Below are 20,079 nucleotides of genomic sequence, written 5' to 3'. Positions count from 1 at the left end.
ATGTGTTCTTTGCAGGTGTTTGTTGAGGTTTGATTATGACTGATTTTAGAAAGTAACGAAGTAACGCGTGTCGGGGCAATGTTAGTAACTGTAGTGTGATTACTGGATTATAAAAGTAGCGCGTTACACTACTCCGTTACCGACAAAGTAATATTGTTACACCCAACTCTGGTTGTTGTACCATGCAGCGGCAAAAGTGCGCTTCTTTCCTGAAAACAATCTCCCTGGATAACGATCCAGTTTCACCTGGCTGGTATTAACCCCAAGATCATCTGGGGCTGTTGGTCTTTGAGCGGTTGCTGGCCCGATAGTACCTGTTGATGTGCTGCAAGGTAGCGTCTGTAGTGGAGGCTCCGGCACGGAGGAGGAGGATGCTGGCGGGTGTGGTACAGGGTGTGGCAACGCAGGTGATCGGAGGACAGCGTTGGTGGCGGCCGCCTTGATGACTCAAGGCTCGCTAACTCAGCCCCGGGGTTTGCCGAGGTCAAGCTCGTGACATTAAGGCGTGCTGCTGCAACGGCAGGTGCAGGGTCGCGACTCGCTAGCAGCGCCATCGGCTGCAGTTCTTTCATCGCTATTTCATTTGAATAAATCCGTAGACCTTTTAAGCCAATTTCTGATGTCCATTTTGTAATTCAAACATAAATGGGAGTCCACAGAATGCACAATAAACAAATCCAGAATAGGCGGCAGAGTGTGACGCTGTGATTGGTCTAAATGTGGACGAATCACAAATCACAACAGACACATGAATTTATTTGTTTGTTTTTTAGTTACTATCTGACATCACATACATCGTAGTATAAAAGTTCAGTTTATAATTAAAAAAAAATTAAATATTTTTTAAATGTTATAAATAATAATAAACGTGTTTATTGGGGGAGGGCAGGAATATCAAATGGCGCCGGGCATGCAACAAACCTCTTGAGAGGATTAATGTCAGACAGCAGGAAAGCACACGTCATGGCAGGTGATCGGGGTGAGTAGTGAAGTTGAAAAACTAATTGAAAAAAAGTAGCGATTCAGTTGGAGCCAATATTGACAGATGTTATATATAGCTAACCGATGTATAAAGAAAAATCTGATCAAATATGTTCAAACACGAACTGAAAGTATGATAGCGGTGGAGAAGCGGCGAACAAACCACGCCAGCGTCCTCTCCTATCGGCAGTTGGAACTATGTATTTATCTATTCATTCAAGTGTTAACTTCGAGATGTTCTAATAATACATAACATACATACATTAATACATTTATAATTGTATCTATACTTTCATGAAAAGTATTTTTTTACGACTTGTATTTTTATCGACCTGTAAAACAATTATTCAAACGAACATGTTAACATCTGGGATTGTAATCAGGTGGAAAGAGTTACTGTCGGCTTCCAAGGTCTGATCCAACGTCCTGTGGGAGAAGGGTGGAGGTTCTGGGAAAACTAGGAACACCTGCTAAGTAGAGTCTAGTGGAGTGCGTGCCTGTGTGGAGCCTACAAAAATGCAGTAATTCAGTAACATTCACTTTATTTTCCTGGTGCATGTCAGTCATTGCACTTCATTTTCATCACACAAGCAGATGTGGCTTTTGAAGTAAAGCTGATGCAGATCACATGGAGCTCCAGTGGTCTTCAGCCAGTGGTTCCCCTCTGCTCCCACGAGGAAAGCTTCCTGACTGTGGCTCCTCTGTCTCTCTCTGCAGCACCTGAAGAGTCCTCTGCTCCTCTGCTTTCAGGCCTGTAGTCTTTTTAACCAGCCTGTAGCTGGTGTCTGGACTCCAGAGGGCTTGCTGGGCCCTCTCCGCTGATTTGAGCCCAGGATGGTTGCATGTGGGGAACTGTGGTAATCTACGACCCCCCTGTCACTTTCCTCTCAAGCCGGTCCAGCTTGGCCAGGTTTTCCTTCAGGAGTTTGGAGCCGGGGCTGAGCAGCAGGGCCCGCTGGTAATACATCCTGGCAGCTGCATAGTCTCCCTGCAAACACAAAACAATAAACCAATTACAAACAGGAACTGTGTTTTGGGTCCAGAACCAACTCTCTCATACATCAACACTTTCAGCCTCAGTGCTGACCAGAGTCAGACGTTGAGATCACATTGCAACTGTTTTAAAGTCCATTTGTTGCCTGACAGTTCCCTTTATGAATGTTAAATGATAGAACTTAGGGTAACACTTTATACTAAGGTACACCAATTAACCATCAACTAGTTGTTAATTAACATGCATATTAGCAGTATATTGGCTCTTTATAAAACACTTATTAATGCCTTATTCTACAGTACATGACCATATTCTACAACTAGTACGCCATTAATTAATTTTCCTCAATAACCCTCTAATTAGTGCTTATTTATTGCAAGTAAGGAAGTTGTTGTACATGAGTTTTGGTCTTAATATGCGCTGCTCAATATGGGCCTAATAAGGCAGTAGTACCACAAGAATAGTAATTATCCCATAATAACACTTAACAAATATGGCCTATTCTTATGTAACAAGACATTAAACTATAGGTATATTGTGTCTAAATAACTCAAAATTAGGTATTTATATCTAAGAACATGTTCCCTATTTTAAAGTGAAGTCTTGCTCATAACCAATAAGCTAGTAGTTTGACTCTAATTGACCTGAACATGTTCCCTATTCTAAAGTGGCCTCCTCTTCACACTTTGTAAATACATTATAGCACACAACTACTGAAATGAACCTCAACAGTACATGAACAAAGTAGGCACACGTTGAAATATCTGTTTTATTAATGAACCACTAAAGAGAGGTTCAGACACATACCAAGTTTCTCCAAGGCTGAGGACACATAACAGCCTGTACTTTTTTAATAAAAACAGATTTTTAACAGATGTTATATCTCTCACAGGCTCAGCCCTCTACTGGACTCTATGGGTACTACCTTATCATGCAAGCATTCACCTACTGAGACTTCTATAGACGTAGCCGGCCCCGGGGCGGGCCTATCTGAATGCGCGCGCATCTCACCTCCATATAAAAGGAGGCCTCGCCTCCTGACCATCATCCTTTCTCTTCAGCGAGCGGAAGTGAATACTGAGCAAAGACGTGAATAGGGAAAGAGAAGAAAAGTGGACTCACCACTCCTTGAGCCCCGGACCTGCCCGACATGCCCTGGACTGATCGCGGGGGCTGATCCGCACGGCCTGTGCTTCCAGTGTCTGGGGCCGGACCACGCCGAAGACGGCCTAAACCAGTCACCAGCCTGCAACGCCTGCCGGATGATCCCTCGGCTAAACCGCCGACATCGTGGGGATCTTTTCCGGGTGAAGTTCGGCCCGCTGGAGGAGGCGGAGGATCAGGACCTCAAGGTGGTGTAGATGGGTGAACAAGATGACAAGGTGCCATTCGTGTTCGCCATCTCGAGGGGCCGGGTGGTCACGGAGGAGGAGGACGACGAGGACGCCTCGTTGTCTGGTACTTTCGGTCCGGCGGCCAGGAGGGTCCAGCACAGGTCTGCACGTCTGGACTTCCCGGCGGTGATGACCCTGACGGTGGAGCGTGTGGGCGCCTTCGACAGGGGTTTTACGGCCCGGTGCACAGTGTCATTTGTTTCCACAAATTCTACACTCACACACAAAGTTGACCGTACAAATTCCCCACTCGCTGCCCCAGTGTAGCTCCTGTGAAGGAGGTAGCTAGTGGGCATGCGCAGATGAGAGTGATACATCGCAGGCATTATGGCCGCCGTATTACTGTCAGGGAACACACTACGCCTAGAGTAAAGACTCCAATTAATGCAGTTTGCCGTAGTGGTGAAAACAGCATTATGGTGGAGCGCGCGCTCACACAAGAGCGCGCGGCGGTGCGTTCAGGGACCTCAGTAAAAAATCGACCCTTTCTGTGTCGACCCTCCATGGGCAAAACGTCCCTTCACGGGGGGTTTTGCGGCGGAACGGGTCACCAGAGAGTTTCATAGCTGGGGGCCCACAGCTGAGAGCTTGTCCCCTAACACAATGTTATGGGGAATGGAAACTCAGCTGTGTGTTAACAAAGTGGATGGACAGGACGCTGAAACAGGGTTATTCACTCCGGTTTTGCAGCATCCCACCTCCATTCAAAGGCAAGCGAGAGGTAAATCTGTCATCCCAGGAGGAGATGGGTTTCCTCTCAGCCGAGATTCAGGCTCTGGTGCAAAAACAGGAAGTGTCTGTCGTGCACCCTCAGCACAGGGAAAAGGGGGTCTTTATTCCATGTACTTCCTGGTTTTCAAGAAGACTGGGGAATTCAGACCTATTCTAGATCTCAGCAGCCTGAATCGCTACATTACATTGCCCGCAGGAAATTCTGCATGTTAACTATAAAACAGTTAATGGGGCTAGTGCAAACCGGGCGATTGGTTGACCACCATCGACCTGAAAGACGCGTACTTTCATATGGAAATTGCTCCGGAGCACAGAAAGTGTCTGCGTTTTTGCCTTCCAGGAGATAGCCTACGAGTACAACAGATTACCGTTCGGCTACTCCCTATCCCCACGCATGTTCAAATGTGTGGCCACTGCGTTTCAACCACTGCACGCCCACGGCATGAGAGTTTTCTTTTACCTAGACAACCTCATAGTCATGGCCGGGTCCAGGGAACAGGCTATGCTTTGCTCAGCACAATTGATCGCACACCTAACCAAATTAGGCTTTGCGATCAATTGGAAAAAGAGCACCCCCATACCTCACCAACAGGAGTTGTTTGTGGGTTTGCTATCCTGGCTCCAAGATGGTGGAATGAGCTCCCATTGACATCAGGACGGCAGAAAGCTCACACATCTTCCGGCGCAGACTAAAAACTCATCTCTTTCGACTCCACCTCGAGCGATAGAATTACTAACAAAGAACTGCTAACAAAGCACTTATATACTAATAAAGGACTGGCTTCTCTAAAGCCAGTTGAGTAGCACTTGAAATACTTGGCTCTATGAAACCTGATGTACTTATGATTCTGTTTTCTTCAGGGTTGTGTCTTCCTGGTCGAATGCACTTATTGTAAGTCGCTTTGGATAAAAGCGTCAGCTAAATGCAATGTAATGTATTTGGGAGTGGTGCTCGATGCAGGCGTGCTACGCGCCACCCTGTCAGAGAGCAGAAGTGCGTCCCCTCCGGGCGGCGCACAGACTGCGACAGGGGGCGACAGTGACAGCTTTAACTGTCATGCAGACTTTGAGTCTCATGGCGGCAGCTCACATTGTGGTCCCGCTGGGGTTACTGCATATGCGCCGCCTGCAGAGGTGGTTCTCCAGCCTGCGTTTGGATCCCAAGAGGCACAAACGGTGGCTGGTGACCATCCCCCCCTCAGTGGAGGGAGAGAGGGTGCATAGTGAACCCATACAGGGCTGTGGACTTTCTCTGTCTGCCTATAGGCGGACAGGGGGGAGCCCTCAGCACTGTTTCCGAGCACACTTTTTTGCGAGGCAACCACGTCAGCGTGTGCTCTGTCAGCCGCAGCCCGGACTTCACCACGGTTACAACCGATGGAGAGGTGAGTGAGGCGCAGCCGCTGCTAAAGCCGGTCAGGGAGAGTGAGGTGGAACGGTGGGTGCTGGACGACAGTGCGTGTATACATCGGGGCTCCGCTCACAGCACCCATAGAGTCCAGTAGAGGGCGGAGCCTGTGAGAGATATAACAGTGGGTTAAGTATTGTAACCCTTGTTATATAAGCACAGGCTGAGCCCTCTACTCAGGGTCACTGTCTGTCCTATACCGCTCGCTGAAGAGAGGTGTAGGATGATGGTCAGGAGGCGAGGCCTCCTTTTAAACGGAGGGGAGATGCACGAGCATTCAGGTAGGCCCGCCCCGGGGCCGGCTACGTCTATAGAAATCTCAGTAGTTGAATGCTTGCATGATAAGGTAGTACCCATAGAGTCCAGTAGAGGGCTCCGCCTGTGATTATATAACAAGCGTTACAATATACGTGAGCAGGTCTCCCTTGGAAAAGAGATCAATGATCTCAATGGGATTTTATCTGTATAAATAAAGGTTTGAAATGAAATGAAATGACAATACGTAACCCACCGTTATGTATTTGTGATCATACTGTGTGACCTGCTTGTATGTACTTACACAAAAGGTGTACTGTTCTCTCTATGTGTTGTACTGTCTCAGTGTGAACATAGATTAAACTCTTGAGAGCCAGATTTCCCCTTTTTTTCGTGTCACACAGAACCGTTTGAAAAGCAATGCATTTCTATTGGTAGTGTGTTTCGTGCCTGCAACACGTCTTTTTGTCCGGTCGGGTCTTCTTTATATATACAGTCTATGGTTCATACTCAATATCAAGCCACGATTATTGTTTTTAATTTCAAATCGTATAATGTCGGATTTTTTGCCGTCAGTGAGGAAAAGAAATGGGGCTCAGCGCCTCAGAATACTGAAATCTGTATTTTTTAAATCTTTTTTTCCTTCTAATTTGTTATTCTTTCCTTAATAACACAATGTTATTTACTCAACAATAACACACAATTATCCTTGTTTTTATTTATTTGTTTAATTCTATAATCTCTGGCTTTTTTGCCGTCTGTCAGGAACTGAATTTCAAAATAAAAGAATCGGAAACAGATACACAGCCACTTAACTGATTACCCCAAGATATGGTTCAAGCTCGGTGATTGGATTGTTTAACCGCAATGCACGTTGGGATATGGTGTTTATGCGATATGAAATCCGAAAAACATTTAAAAAAAGAAAATAATACTTTATTCCGAGTGTGCTTGCTTTTCTCTTTGGAAGTCATCACATAACGGCATTGTAATACAAGGTTCGGCTGCATTAAATATTACATATCTACCGTAGTTCTTTATTTATAGAGACTAATAAAGAGCCAATATACTGCTAATATGCATGTTAATTAACAACTAGTTGATGGTTAATTTGTGTACCTTAATATAAAGTGTTACCGAACTTACACTGAACAAAAATATAAATGCAACACTTTTGTTTTTGCTCCCATTTGTCATGAGATGAACTCAAAGATCTAAAACATTTTCTATATACACAAAATAACCATTTCTCTCAAATATTGTTCACAAATCTGAAAAAATCTGTGATAGTGAGCACTTCTCCTTTGCCGAGATAATCCATCCCACCTCACAGGTGTGGCATATCAAGATGCTGATTAGACAGCATGAGTATTGCACAGGAGTGCCTTAGGCTGGCCACAATAAAAGGCCACTCTGAAACGATCAGTTTTATCACACAGCACAATGCCACAGATGTCGCAAGTTTTGACGGAGCGTGCAATTGGCATGCTGACAGCAGGAATGTCCACCAGAGCTGTTGCCCGTGAATTGAATGTTCATCTCTCTACCATAAGCCGTCTCCAAAGGCGTTTCAGATAATTTGGCAGTACATCCAACCGGCCTCACAACCGCAGACCACGTGTAACCACACCAGCCCAGGACCTCCACATCCAGCATGTTCACCTCCAAGATCGTCTGAGACCAGCCACTCGGACAGCTGCTGCAACAATCGGTTTGCATAACCAAAGCATTTCTGCACAAACTGTCAGAAACCGTCTCAGGGAAGCTCCTCTGCATGCTCGTCGTCCTCATCGGGGTCTCCACCTGACTCCGGTTCGTCGTCGTAACCGACTTGAGTGGGCAAATGCTCACATTCGATGGCGTCTGGCACGTTGGAGAGGTGTTCTCTTCACGGATGAATCCCGGTTTTCACTGTTCAGGGCAGATGGCAGACAGCGTGTGTGGCGTCGTGTGGGTGAGCGGTTTTCTGATGTCAATGTTGTGAATCGAGTGGCCCATGGTGGTGGTGGGGTTACGGTATGGGCAGGCGTATGTTATGGACGACGAACACAGGTACATTTTATTGATGGCATTGTGAATGCACAGAGATACCGTGACGAGATCCTGAGGCCCATTGTTGTGCCATTCATCCACCACCATCACCTCATGTTGCAGCATGATAATGCACGGCCCCATGTTGCAAGGATCTGTACACAATTCCTGGAGGCTGAAAACATCCCAGTTCTTGCATGGCCAGCATACTCACCGGACATGTCACCCATTGAGCATGTTTGGGACGCTCTGGATCGGCGTATACGACAGCGTGTTCCAGTTCCTGCCAATATCCAGCAGCTTGGCACAGCCATTGAAGAGGAGTGGCCCAACATTCCACAGGCCACAATCAACAACCTGATCAACTCTATGCCAAGGAGATGTGTTGCACTGCGTGAGGCAAATGGTGGTCACACCAGATACTGACTGGTTTTCGGACCCCCCCAATAAAGCAAAACTGCATGTTTCAGAGTGGCCTTTTATTGTGGCCAGCCTAAGGCACACCTGTGCAATAATCATGCTGTCTAATCAGCATCTTGATATGCCACACCTGTGAGGTGGGATGGATTATCTCGGCAAAGGAGAAGTGCTCACTATCACACATTTGTTCAGATTTGTGAACAATATTTGAGAGAAATGGTTATTTTGTGTATATAGAAAATGTTTTAGATCTTTGAGTTCATCTCATGAAAAATGGGAGCAAAAACAAAAGTGTTGCATTTATATTTTTGTTCAGTGTAGTACTAAAGCACATATTTTTTACGTTTTTAAAACTGTTACTGTTATTATGGCTTATTAGCACCTGATCGATCCAAATCACAAAAATACTAGGAATGTTTATGAATAATATTTAGATAAAGCAATATATAAATAGATACACATCTGATGCCATATTCCCCCCCTACAAAAAATGTTTTCCTTTAGTATTTATGGATTTAGGAGCAAAAAAGTATTTAAATGATGACGCAGCCATGATAAGATCTGTTCAAATTCTCTAGATTAAAGGAAAGAAGCTTCAATGCTTCCATTATATTGTTTTATATTTATCTTAGGATACACTGGACGATCCTTGCTGCGTTACATACAGAGATTATGAATAACCTTCATCTTGTCAGCCGAGACATTTTTAGAAAATGTTCTTCATTCTTCACAGTATGAAACAGCATGAACGTGTTTTGACTTGCTACCTTGATGTGCTGAATCCCCCCCATGTTCATCCAGGCCTGGGACTGATCTGGTTTCAGTTCCACAGCTAGCTTGTAGCTCTAGTGGGAGACAACAAAAAACACACAGTTCAGTGTCAAATGACAAATGTTTTTAGTTCACTGGATTCCACTTCCTTACTTCCATACACATCTGTTATACAAACTTAAAATTATTGCATTTTTTAAATTCAACTCTGTTGACTCCTTGTCACTTTTGGACTGATTTGAAATATATACATGTGAACTCTACATAGTGCGGCGTCTTTGTGTTTTTCGGAGTTGTCTGTAGCTGACCTAAAGTCAACTCTGTACCTGAACGCACCATGTGAACACAGACTGCTGCTACCAAATCAGGGTATATTAGGGGCTGTTGTCTTCACTGTCACTATCATTGTAGTGCAGGGGTCAGCAACCTGACAACCAGACTGAGTGAATGATAACGAACACTCTGGAGGGCTACTTGTTTCTGAAGAATATACATTTGCAGTTTCCATTTAAATAATGCATATTATGCATTGAATATGATTTTGACTTATTACTGTTTCCCATTGGCTTTACATGTTGTACACAGTAATTTCCCTATTTGTTAGCAACACCTTTACAGTCAGAATACAGACTATTGTCGCAGGAACCATTATATGTGGTGGGGGGGAAATGATTGAGGAAGCCAATAATCTCCTATTTTTTAGGAGCCTTGTACACGCCTGTTTTCCACACTGACACACATACCTGCAAACTCACCAGTTGAGAAAAAAGATAAACCAAACTCTCTCAAACTTCCGCAACTACTAATGGGCCTGTAATATTAATAGACTCCTCTATTGGGCTGGCTGCAAATCTCAAGACTCCTGCCCAATCTGGGTTCATACTGAGACTTCCTCCTCCTCTGGTTCCTTGCACTCTATACTTTGCTCTCAACTTCCCACAGTAACCCACAAAATCTCAAACAACCCAGTGGTCACTAGTACCATTAAAATCTGGCTCCAATTCAGAAAACAACTTGGCCTACACAGGGCTTCAACGCTCGCACCGCTCTTGAACAATCACTTGTTCTCTCCATCCTGCTCTGACCCCTCCTTCCACATTTGGGCGACTAATGGTCTTGTTTCGATTAATGACCTGTACACGGATGGGGTTTTCTCATCCTTTGCATTCCTGTCAGCTAAATATAACCTGCCAAACAGCCATTTTTTTCGCTTTTTCCAAGTTAGGCATTTTGTCCAAAAGCAATTTTAGTCGGACCGTGCTTCTCTCCACCTCCGCCATTTTTTTTTTCCGAGTGACAGAGAGTAACAACATAGACCCAACGAATCGATAACTGAATTCGTTGCCAACTTTTTTAGTAAACGATTTTTATCGATTTTATCGATTAGTTGTTGCAGCCCAACATTATTGTACATTTAAACACATACATTCTGAGGATAATAAGTCACAGAATACCTGGCTGGAAGCAGTAATGAGCTGGATCTGTTATTTATAATGTGGTCTGACCTGTGTTAGAGACCACTTTCTATTCAGTAAACGCATACCTTCAGTTGCATAAACAAGTCAGTTTCCTGTGCCTGTGTCACGTTTCCAATTTGGAGAAAGAGATTGTTATCTATGCACCACGTGGCCAGCTGGTTCACCTCCCTCCTGTAGTGGGTTTCGTCGTTGTTGCTGATGAGACACACCACGGTTGTGTCATCCGCAAATGTGATGAAGTGGTTGGGTGTGCAGTTATGGGTCAGCAGGGTGAACAGCAGGGGGCTGAGCACACATCCTTGGGGGGCCCCCGTACTCAGTGTGATGGTTCCTGATGTGTTGTTGCTGACCCGTACAGATTGGGGTCTGGCAGTGAGAAAGTCCAGCAGCCAGTTGCAGAGAAAGGGGCTGAGGCCCAGGTTTATTAGTTTACAAACCAGCTGCTGGGGGATGATGGTGTTGAACGCTGAACTAAAGTCTATGAATAGCATCCTAACATAAGAGTTTGTAGTGTCCAGGTGGGTGAGGGCTGGGTGGAGAGCAGAGGAGATTGCATCCTCGGTGGACCGCTTCACTCAATATGCAAACTGAAACGGATCCAGGGAAGGGTGGATGTGGTTTGCTTCATGACTAGCCACTCAAATCACTTCATGATGGTGGAAGTCAGCACTACAGGGCAGTAGTCATTGAAGCAGGATGGTAATGACTTCTCCGACACAGGTATGATGGTGGTTACCTTGAAGCACGAGGGAACAACAGCCTGGTTTAGGGAGATGTTGAAGATGTCTATGAGGACATCTGTGAGCTCAGCTGCGCAGTCCTTTAGCAAACAACCAGGAATGTTGTCAGGCCCAGAAGCTTTCTGTCCCTAGGCAGTGTGCTCCTCACACTGCCTAGGGACAGACAGATAGCCTGGTCGTTAGGTGGAGGCGTTATTTTCTGCGCAGGTGTGCTGTGTTTCGAAGCGTGTGAAGAAGCCGTTGAGGTTGTTCAGCAGAGGGATGTCACTGTCACAGGTCTGTGGTGGTGGTGTGTAGTCTGTGATGGTCCTAATACCCTGCAACAGGCTCTGTGTGTCTCTGCTGTCACTGAAGTGAGCTGTAATCTTCCTGGTGTGCTGTCGTTTGGCTTTACGGATGCTGCGGGATAGGTCAGCCCTGGCTGCTCTGAGACCAGCTAGATTGCCCCCTCTGAAGGTAATGTTGGGGGCCCTCAGCAGTCTTTGGACCTCTCCTGTCAGCCATGGCTTCTGGTTGGCCCTGATGGTGATGGATCTGGTGTGAGTCACATCCTCAATGCATTTGGTGATGTAGCCTGTAACAGTTTCTGTATATTCCTGGATGTTGATGGTGTTGTTGTTGTTGGCTGCCTGCTTAAACATGTCCCAGTCTGTAGTTTCAAAGCAGTCTTTGAGTGCAGCTGTGCTGTTCTCTGACCAGACACGTACCTCTTTGGAAACTGGTCTGGTGACTTTCACTCAGGGCCGTTATTCATTAGCATAACAGTGAGGTGATCAGAGAGTTGTGGTATAAACAAGACCCAGAGTATTGTTTTCTCTTGTTGGGAAATCATCCCTACACCAAGCATCACTGATGTAAACAATGCCACCGCCACCGCGGGTCTTCCCCCCGCTAACCTTAGCTCTGTCTGAGCGGTAGCATGTTAGCCGGTCGAGCTGAATGGCAGAGTCTGGGATGCTGTCATTTAGCCATTGTGACGGCTGTCGCCTCTCCGGTCCTGTGTATCATGTTATGTAAATAAACTGTGTGGTTGCTTCAACGTGAGTGGCTACCAACTCCTGGTTCCGTCCCCGAAGATACTGATTGGAGCACGCCGGGCTCCAATCCCCGTGCCATCCCAGCGCACACCTGCCAGAGATGACGCTACAAAGCCTGGGGACAGCTATCACTCGGGAGGCTCTGTTGAAATCCGACGCCTCACACATCTTGCTCCTGTGTGAACACATCAAACTTAAGCTAGTAGATTGTATTTGACTCGTCTGAACTGTGTTTAGTGTTGTGGGTTAGGGGTGTTTAGTTATGTGTTTAGAGTGTGGTGATATGTGTTTAGCGTAGCGTGTTCTGTTATGTGTTTAGAGTAGCGTGTTTTGTTTCCCCTTTGTAAGCTGCGTTTACCTGCAGCCTCCTTCCAATTAGTGTTGACTGGAAGTGATCTCAGGTGTGTCAACTACGCTCATTTTTAGAGTCCTCTTTCTGTTTCGAGCAGTAGATTTGCGCCCTTTTGGCTTCTTTGTTTGGCTTAGGCTATCTTTTGTTTCATCTTGTTGTACACCTTTATTGTTATTTATTAAACCCTATTATAATTATTACCAAATCCATTCTGGTGTGTGTTTTTTCCTCTACCCTAGAGGGGGACGTAACAGCCATGTTTCCGTGAAAACCTACACACAGCATTCTCTCACCTCACTCTGGGTCGCCCGGAGAAGTCTTATGTTGTCTATTTTATTATCCAGTGAGCGTACATTAGCCATGAGAATGCTCGGGATAGCGGGCCTGTGTGGGCTAGCTGCTAGCCTAGCCTGGATGCCTCCGCGCTTACCCCTCTTCTGCTTCCTCTCACACCGCCTGCGGTGTCTCCTATTCAGCATGTAGGTAGCAGTCGAGGGCGAGGTCAAGTGTATTCCAAGGCCGCTGAGTTCCTCTGCCAGCGTAGCGTCTATTGCAGGGGTGAGCAAACTTTTTGGCTCTGGGGCCACTATGAGTTTTAAAATGTAACAGACGGGCCGGCCAGTAGCAGATCGGTGAACAAATATTTAGCTGTCCACTCCTCATTAAACACTCGGCACTCATTGTCGACTTTTCTTTTCTTTGGTCCACTCATTGTTACAGATGCAGGTTCAAAGGTGAATTAGGTTCAAAGGTGAGTTATTGCGTCATTGCGTCATCGTTTGCATCATGACGTAACTGTTTACGTGCCTTCTTATAATAATAATAATTAATAATTCCTTACATTTATTATAGCGCTTTTCCAGATGCTCAAAGCGCTTTACAAATACACATTACACATATCATACACAATGGTCACCACTGTGGACAATACCCACAGGAGCAAGTTCAGGTGAAGTGTCTTGCCCAAGGACACACCGGCTTTACAGACGCAGCAGCGGCGGGTTTCACCCCTTGATCTGATGATCATTGCACTGCGCCCCACCGTCCATCTTCACGCCTCAAAGTCATCGAGGCGCTTTTCCAAGTACACATTGATATCATACATGTACTGTGGACAATACCCACAGGAGCAAATCCGGGTGAAGTGTCTTGCCCAAGGACACAACGGCCTGACGCAGTGGCAGCAGGAGCGGGTTTCGAACTGGAGTTCCCCAGCACCCCCCTTGATCTGATGATCAGATGCACAGACCACTGCGCCACCCGTCCTACACAGAGTTTTACGTCGCTCACAACAACATCTATAGAGGACTGCGTCGGGTAGTTTTTAATCATACAAAGCCAGATTCAATTAAAGAACTACTTCTCCAAACTTATACCTTTCTCCAGAGTGCCGTGGTGCATTGTTTATTAATGTGGTTCAACGGGATTACCGCCCGCTGCAGTGCTGCTCGTGTATTCTACACTTAACTCACGGCAGCGGCCGCTGTAAAGTATTCACTGTCTGACTGTCACACAAGCAGCTGATAAATATCCCCCATCCCCATAAGTGAATGTGTTTCAGTCTGAATTGACGCTGTTTGGCATCACAACGCTGTTAGGAAAGTTTCTCTGGTATTCTACAGGTGATGTTAGCATAGCAACCGAAGCTAATCAGACTATCTCGACTACTTGTTGCTATCATATTGTGGCATAAACCGTTTTCTACACAAAATAAACAGAATCACACTAAGCTGGTTAGTGTTGCCTGACTTTATATAAGTGTTTTCTATAAGTGTGTGGTCGCGTTCTAGTCACTTTTCTCAGCGCTACTGCTTGTTACAACTTGTATTCGCTGTACTGTACTAACTGTGAACTGTTATTGCTCAGGTTAATCTTGACCCCCTCCAATGTAAGCGTGACGTATTTGGTTCTTATATCTTGTCGGTTGCCGACTCCAGCAAAGGTAATTTGTGTCTTTATATCTTGTCTTCTAAAAAGGGGTAAATTAATAATATTTTTTCTCAAAGCAATGACATACCTGTGAGTTGCATGTAGAAAAGTCAGAATCAATATAGGTGTTTTTAGTAAATTCAGATTGAACATAGTAGCCTACAACTATTTAAATTATAGTTTCCGTCCAAAAAAAAACCCCCTTGGATGATGGGATAGTAGACAAACTCGGACGGATATCCCGGGGCAAAGCATAATCCATGGAGAGGATCTCGGGCGGACGGCCCGGGGGCAAGGCAGAGTTCGAGGAGGGGGTCTCGGGCGGACGGCCCGGGGGCAAGGCAGAGTCCGTGGAGGGGGTCTCGGGCAGACGGCCCGGTGGCAAGGCAGAGTCCGAGGAGGGGGTCTCGGGCGGACGGCCCGGGGGCAAGGCAGAGTCCGTGGAGGGGGTCTCGGGCAGACGGCCCGGTGGCAAGGCAGAGTCCGAGGAGGGGGTCTCGGGCGGACGGCCCGGGGGCAAGGCAGAGTCCGAGGAGGGGGTCTCGGGCGGACGGCCCGGTGGCAAGGCAGAGTTCGAGGAGGGGGTCTCGGGCGGACGGCCCGGGGGCAAGGCAGAGTCCGAGGAGGGGGTCTCGGGCGGACGGCCCGGGGGTAAGGCAGAGTTCGAGGAGGGGGTCTCGGGCGGACGGCCCGGAGGCAAGGCAGAGTTCGAGGAGTCAGGGGGCCGGGCTCGAGGGCGAAGACCACGGCTGGGGAACTCAGGAGACCGGGCTCGAGGGCGAAGACCGCACAGCTCCGGAGGCCGGACAGGACCCGGTGTTGGCCGGACAGGCACCAGAGCCGGTGGGACAGACGTAGACGGGATCCTGGACATGACCTGGGCTGGTGTTAATGGGACCCCGGATGGAGCAAGGGCTGGTGTCGATTGGACCACCAACGCAACATAGCAAGGAGTAGGCAGGGCCCCCGGTGGAAGAGGACAAGGAGTTGGCAGGACCCCCGGCGAGACAGGTGACGGCGGGGCCTCCAACGGGGCAGGACACAGGGTTGGCAGGACCCCCGGCAGAAGAGTAATCGGCGGGGCCTCCAACGGCACAGGACATAGGGTTGGCAGGACCCCCAGCGGAACCTCCAACGGCACTTGAGTAGGGACTTGAGTGGGGACTCGAGAGAGGGCTTGAGAGGGAACTCGAGAGGAAACTTGAGAGTTGACTTGACCCAAACCGGAAGCTGGGTTCCAGTTCTTATACATATGAAAACTACTCCTATTGACAAAATGTTATGATGGATTATCAGTAATAATTTCAAAGTGACACAGAGACATTGGATTAACCTTCAGCAGCGTTTATATGCGTTTTAATGACATTGAACACAACTTTTGATCAGAAAACAGCAAAGGTAAGACCTATTTTCCGTTTTGGCTCCGTAAAGTGAAGTTGTGTGTCGTCTTTGCTTGTCTTTGCTTTGCTTGCCTTCGCTGCCACGAGTTTTGGATACCATTGGAAACTGTGGAAACTGTGGAATCTCAGCTTTCATATGATATCTAGTTTGTGCAGATCCGATGAAGTATAAAAGATCGCTAACGTGAGTTATGTGCTAAGTGCGTTAGCACTCTTTTGCTTAGTGCTAATTCAGACGCTTGGCGTTAGAGTTGTGTTTTGTTTCGGTAAAAATGTTTCATATCGTCAGTTAACTTAGTTTCTTCCCGTTAAGTGGGTATGACATATTAATAGGTTGTTAAATGTTAAGAAGCCCTGAGATACAGTTTCGTGAATATTGTTGTGTTTTGGGGGGGCATGGGGTTTAATGCAAGGGCCCTTATCACCCTTGTATCAGCTGGTTTCAATGTACACAACTTGGATGAGTGAACACAGTCCATGTTAAATTGGTGGAGATATCTTATTCTGGATCAAAGTGGTAGATCGATCGACTGAAAGAGGGATATTCCCAGCTTAAAGGTGGGGTAGGTAATTTTGGAGAAACCAGCTCGAGTGGGCTGGAATTTGAAAATACACAGCCGGAAAAAATCTGCCTCTTCCTCACAGAGCCCCTCCTCCAACATACGAACGCGCACATGACCAATGAGGGCACGAGATAAGTTTGTGCCCAGATGGAAGGCTGACAGGCAGGTAGGCCATCCAGTTACTTTAGCCGGGCCGGCTCAGATGATTGGTCGTGCTTTTTACAGTACCACGGCTTCCACAGATGACATTTTTTTATGGATTTTTTGTCAAAGCACTTCAGATATTCATTGCTATCGGGAAGTTAAGAGCATTCCATGGAATATAACAAAAAGTGTATCTCGAGCCGGTTTCTCAAACTTACCTACCCCACCTTTAAGGTTTGCCAAACTGTATGATTGATCAACTCAACTTTGATTTGTGAGTTTAAGGCAGCTTTGATATTTAAATAAAGCATCTTGCATCAGCTGCAATGAGGTGACTGCTTTGTTCCTTAAATGAATACATTATTCAAACCTGTTTTTACATTGTCTTTCAACAAATGTGCACCCACTTCTGCAGTCATTTCATTTCATGGCAGGAGACTGGAGAATTAGCAGCACCAGCCCCTCAAATTCACATAATGGTGGTTAATGAACACGGCATCTTCTTTTCCAATTTTTTGGAAGTTGGATTACATTTGAGGGTTATTTGGATGGAAACCTGACTGAAGAGAAGCAGAGAGAGAGGAGGAAGAAGACAGAACAATACCTGGAAGGCTCGGTCCAGCTGGTTCATCTCTCTGAACTGGTTCCCTTTGGAGAAATACAGCTCTGCTCTCACGGTCACATCACTGGGACTCTGCTGCAGGGCTCTGTCCAGAGCAGCCAGCGCCTGGCATGGACACAAACAGTAATAAACATACAGGCATGCATGAACAAACACAGAAAAAAGTGCCTATCTCATCTTGCTAATTGTTTGGATTCACTGAGAACAAAAATCACAGCCATACTGAGATGAGTATGAGAGACAGTATGATCATAATTAAATCATTTGATTTGTGTTTTAATAATTTGTGTGTGACTTTAGCAAACTCCATGTTGTTTGACCTGCAGATAAAAACAAAGTGTACTTACACATTTTGTATAGCAGGACAATCACCACATATATATTTTTTATCATACATTTTTTTATTGCAACATCTTCAATTTACAACACAGTACAGAAGACAATTCAGGTTGCACAACATTTTGGATTAATTCAATCCCATCCCTCTATCCTACACCACAATCTTAACCCTATTAAATCTGTAAGGGTACTAATAACCTTTCCCCAAAAGTGTAATCCTGGACACTCCCATGCAACGTGTAAGAAAGAGCCAATGGTTCCCTGGTGACAAAATGAACAATAAGGGTCAGGTACCAATCCAATTCTGTGTCTAATTATTGGTGTTAGATATGCTCAACATTTCAGATGTATACACTGATGGTTTGGGTTTTTTTAAGCACCCGTAACATTAGCCCAAATTGCATCCCAATCCAATTCTTGTCCTAAAGTGGATATGTTCCTATCCCATGCTCTCATGCCTGATGTAGGCATGTAGTTCTGGGAGTTAAGATTGTTATAGATAAACGAAACTATTTGTTTGGGAGCACTCTGCACCCAACTCAGAATAGGATGTTCTTTCAAGTCTGACCCCCAGGGGACCCCATAGGCTTTACAGGCAGACCTTATTCTAAAGTGTTGATCAATATTATATTGAGAGACCAGTTTTTGAAAGTAAAGAATACAATTTTCCCCATTAATGTCCTGAATAGTTTTAATACCTTTATCCTCCCAAGCTTTGTTGTTAAATGGTTTGCCCCAGTCAATAGGTTATGTTCCATAATGGAGATGACCTACACCACACACTCTTAACGTTTAGGAATGTCCCTGCTACTCTGAACACTTTAATCATATAAGTTAAAATTGGACCGTACAGTAAATCACATCTTTTGGTAGATATACCTAAAAGGAGAAAGTCCCTTAATCTTATCGGCGCTATTAAGTCTTGTTCCATATTCTTCCAAGATGGCATTTTATCCTCATCTACCCAATAGCTGAGAGATCTTAATATGAATGCCCAATGATATAGTTTAAAATGTGGGCATGCCAATCCCCCATCTGATTGTTTATACTGAAGAGCTGACCATTTTATACTGGGCGTACCATTCCAGATATAGCATCGTAGTAAAAAATCGAGTTTTTGCCAGTATCCTGTTGGCGGTGCTAGGGGGATCATTGAGCTTACCAAATGTATGCGGGGTAATATGTTCATTTTAACAACCGATAAACGGGCTGGGACGGATGCTGGAAGGTGTTTCCATCTTGTAATATCTTCTTCTATTTTTTTCAAAACTAAAGAGTAATTTGTTTTAGCTATAGATGGTAAGGAAGTACTAACCTTAATACCTAAAGAGGACCTCATTTGGAACATTGGTCTGGGGTGGGAGGGACACCTCACTTTGGCCTATGTTAAGAAGCATCAGTGTTGATTTTGATGGTTCATCTTGTATCCCGAAAGCTGCCCCAACTGCTCCACTACCTCCAAGACACAGGGGAGGGTTCGCTGAACATCTGCCATACAGATTAATGTGTCGTCCGCATCATTATAGTGATATAGAATGTGACGTTCTACCTATTGTGATGGGGGAAATCTGAGGCCATTCCTAATGAATTGTGCCAGAGGTTTGCTTTGGAAGCAGATTCTTGAGAACTTGATAGAGTTGCAGCGGATTTGTCAAGGTTATTGTTTACAAAAGCATTCATGTCCGACCCAACATGTAATTGGTAGTCATTTAACTTCAGTAACTGTGAAGTGACTGAGGGAAAACAAATCAGCTTCAAATTGTTTGCTGGCGCATATATGCTAACAAAAGCCACTTGTTTACCCTGAATAGATGTGCAGCAATAGGCTAGACGTCCTTTATTGTCAAAGCCAATCCTTTCAATTGATACATTTATGTTACGCCTCACAAGTATCATAGCTCCTTTAGTGCGAGTGCCATCAGTTGATGCCACAATAGGTTTATAGAATCTGTTTTGAACCCTTGAAGTGTCATTAGGTTTAAGGTGTGTCTCCTGAAACATTGCAACATCTATCTTCTTTCTGCGTAAGAAATCTAAGATTTTTGAACGTTTATACGGAGAGTTAAGTCCTCTTACATTAAATGATACCATATTCAAATGTTCCAATTTATCTGTATTTATTCCCTGGACCTGTTGTGAGTTGGTGGTGGATCCCTGAGTTACAACCCTCCCCTTTCCCCCCCATTCGACCCTCTTCTGGGTAACATCTGTGAGCGTCACTTAGCTACGTCTAACACTGAACACTGATTGTTCCTGACCTTGCATAAAGACAAAGCATAGCAGATCTCACAAACAGTAAAACTGTGGAATAGAAAACCTCTTTCAAACCGATCAACCTGTATTATTACAACCATCCCCCTCTCGTTCTCATGACATGGTATAGCCCATATACATACCGTCGCCTGCCGATGACGTCATATCACGCGCCCATGAATGTAAACAGTGGAGGAAAAAGTTTTCAAAACACGCCTCCAGCTTCCCAAGTCTAT

The 20,079-nt window shown here is 45.6% G+C and overlaps 1 protein-coding gene across 2 annotated transcripts in view; it reads right to left on the bottom strand.

The window, feature by feature from the left end:
• Nucleotides 1-753: 753 nt before the first annotated feature.
• Nucleotides 754-20,079, bottom strand: part of tmtc1 (transmembrane O-mannosyltransferase targeting cadherins 1) — a 103,612-nt gene continuing 84,286 nt past the window's right edge. The window contains exons 17-19 of one of the 2 annotated variants that reach the window (XM_034074777.2): nt 17,234-17,356; nt 8,983-9,060; nt 754-1,969 (exon numbers count right to left, since the gene is read on the bottom strand). In XM_034074777.2, coding sequence (XP_033930668.1) covers nt 1,844-1,969; nt 8,983-9,060; nt 17,234-17,356 — 327 coding nt within the window. In that variant the 3' untranslated portion in view covers nt 754-1,843. The remainder of the gene's footprint in view (nt 1,970-8,982; nt 9,061-17,233; nt 17,357-20,079) is intronic. The other variant, XM_034074778.2, reaches the window with a different exon arrangement.

Source organism: Pseudochaenichthys georgianus, chromosome 23 (genome assembly GCF_902827115.2).
Source record: "Pseudochaenichthys georgianus chromosome 23, fPseGeo1.2, whole genome shotgun sequence".
In the NCBI taxonomy this organism is placed as follows: domain Eukaryota; kingdom Metazoa; phylum Chordata; class Actinopteri; order Perciformes; family Channichthyidae; genus Pseudochaenichthys; species Pseudochaenichthys georgianus.
This window is presented reverse-complemented; position numbering and strand designations above follow the sequence as displayed.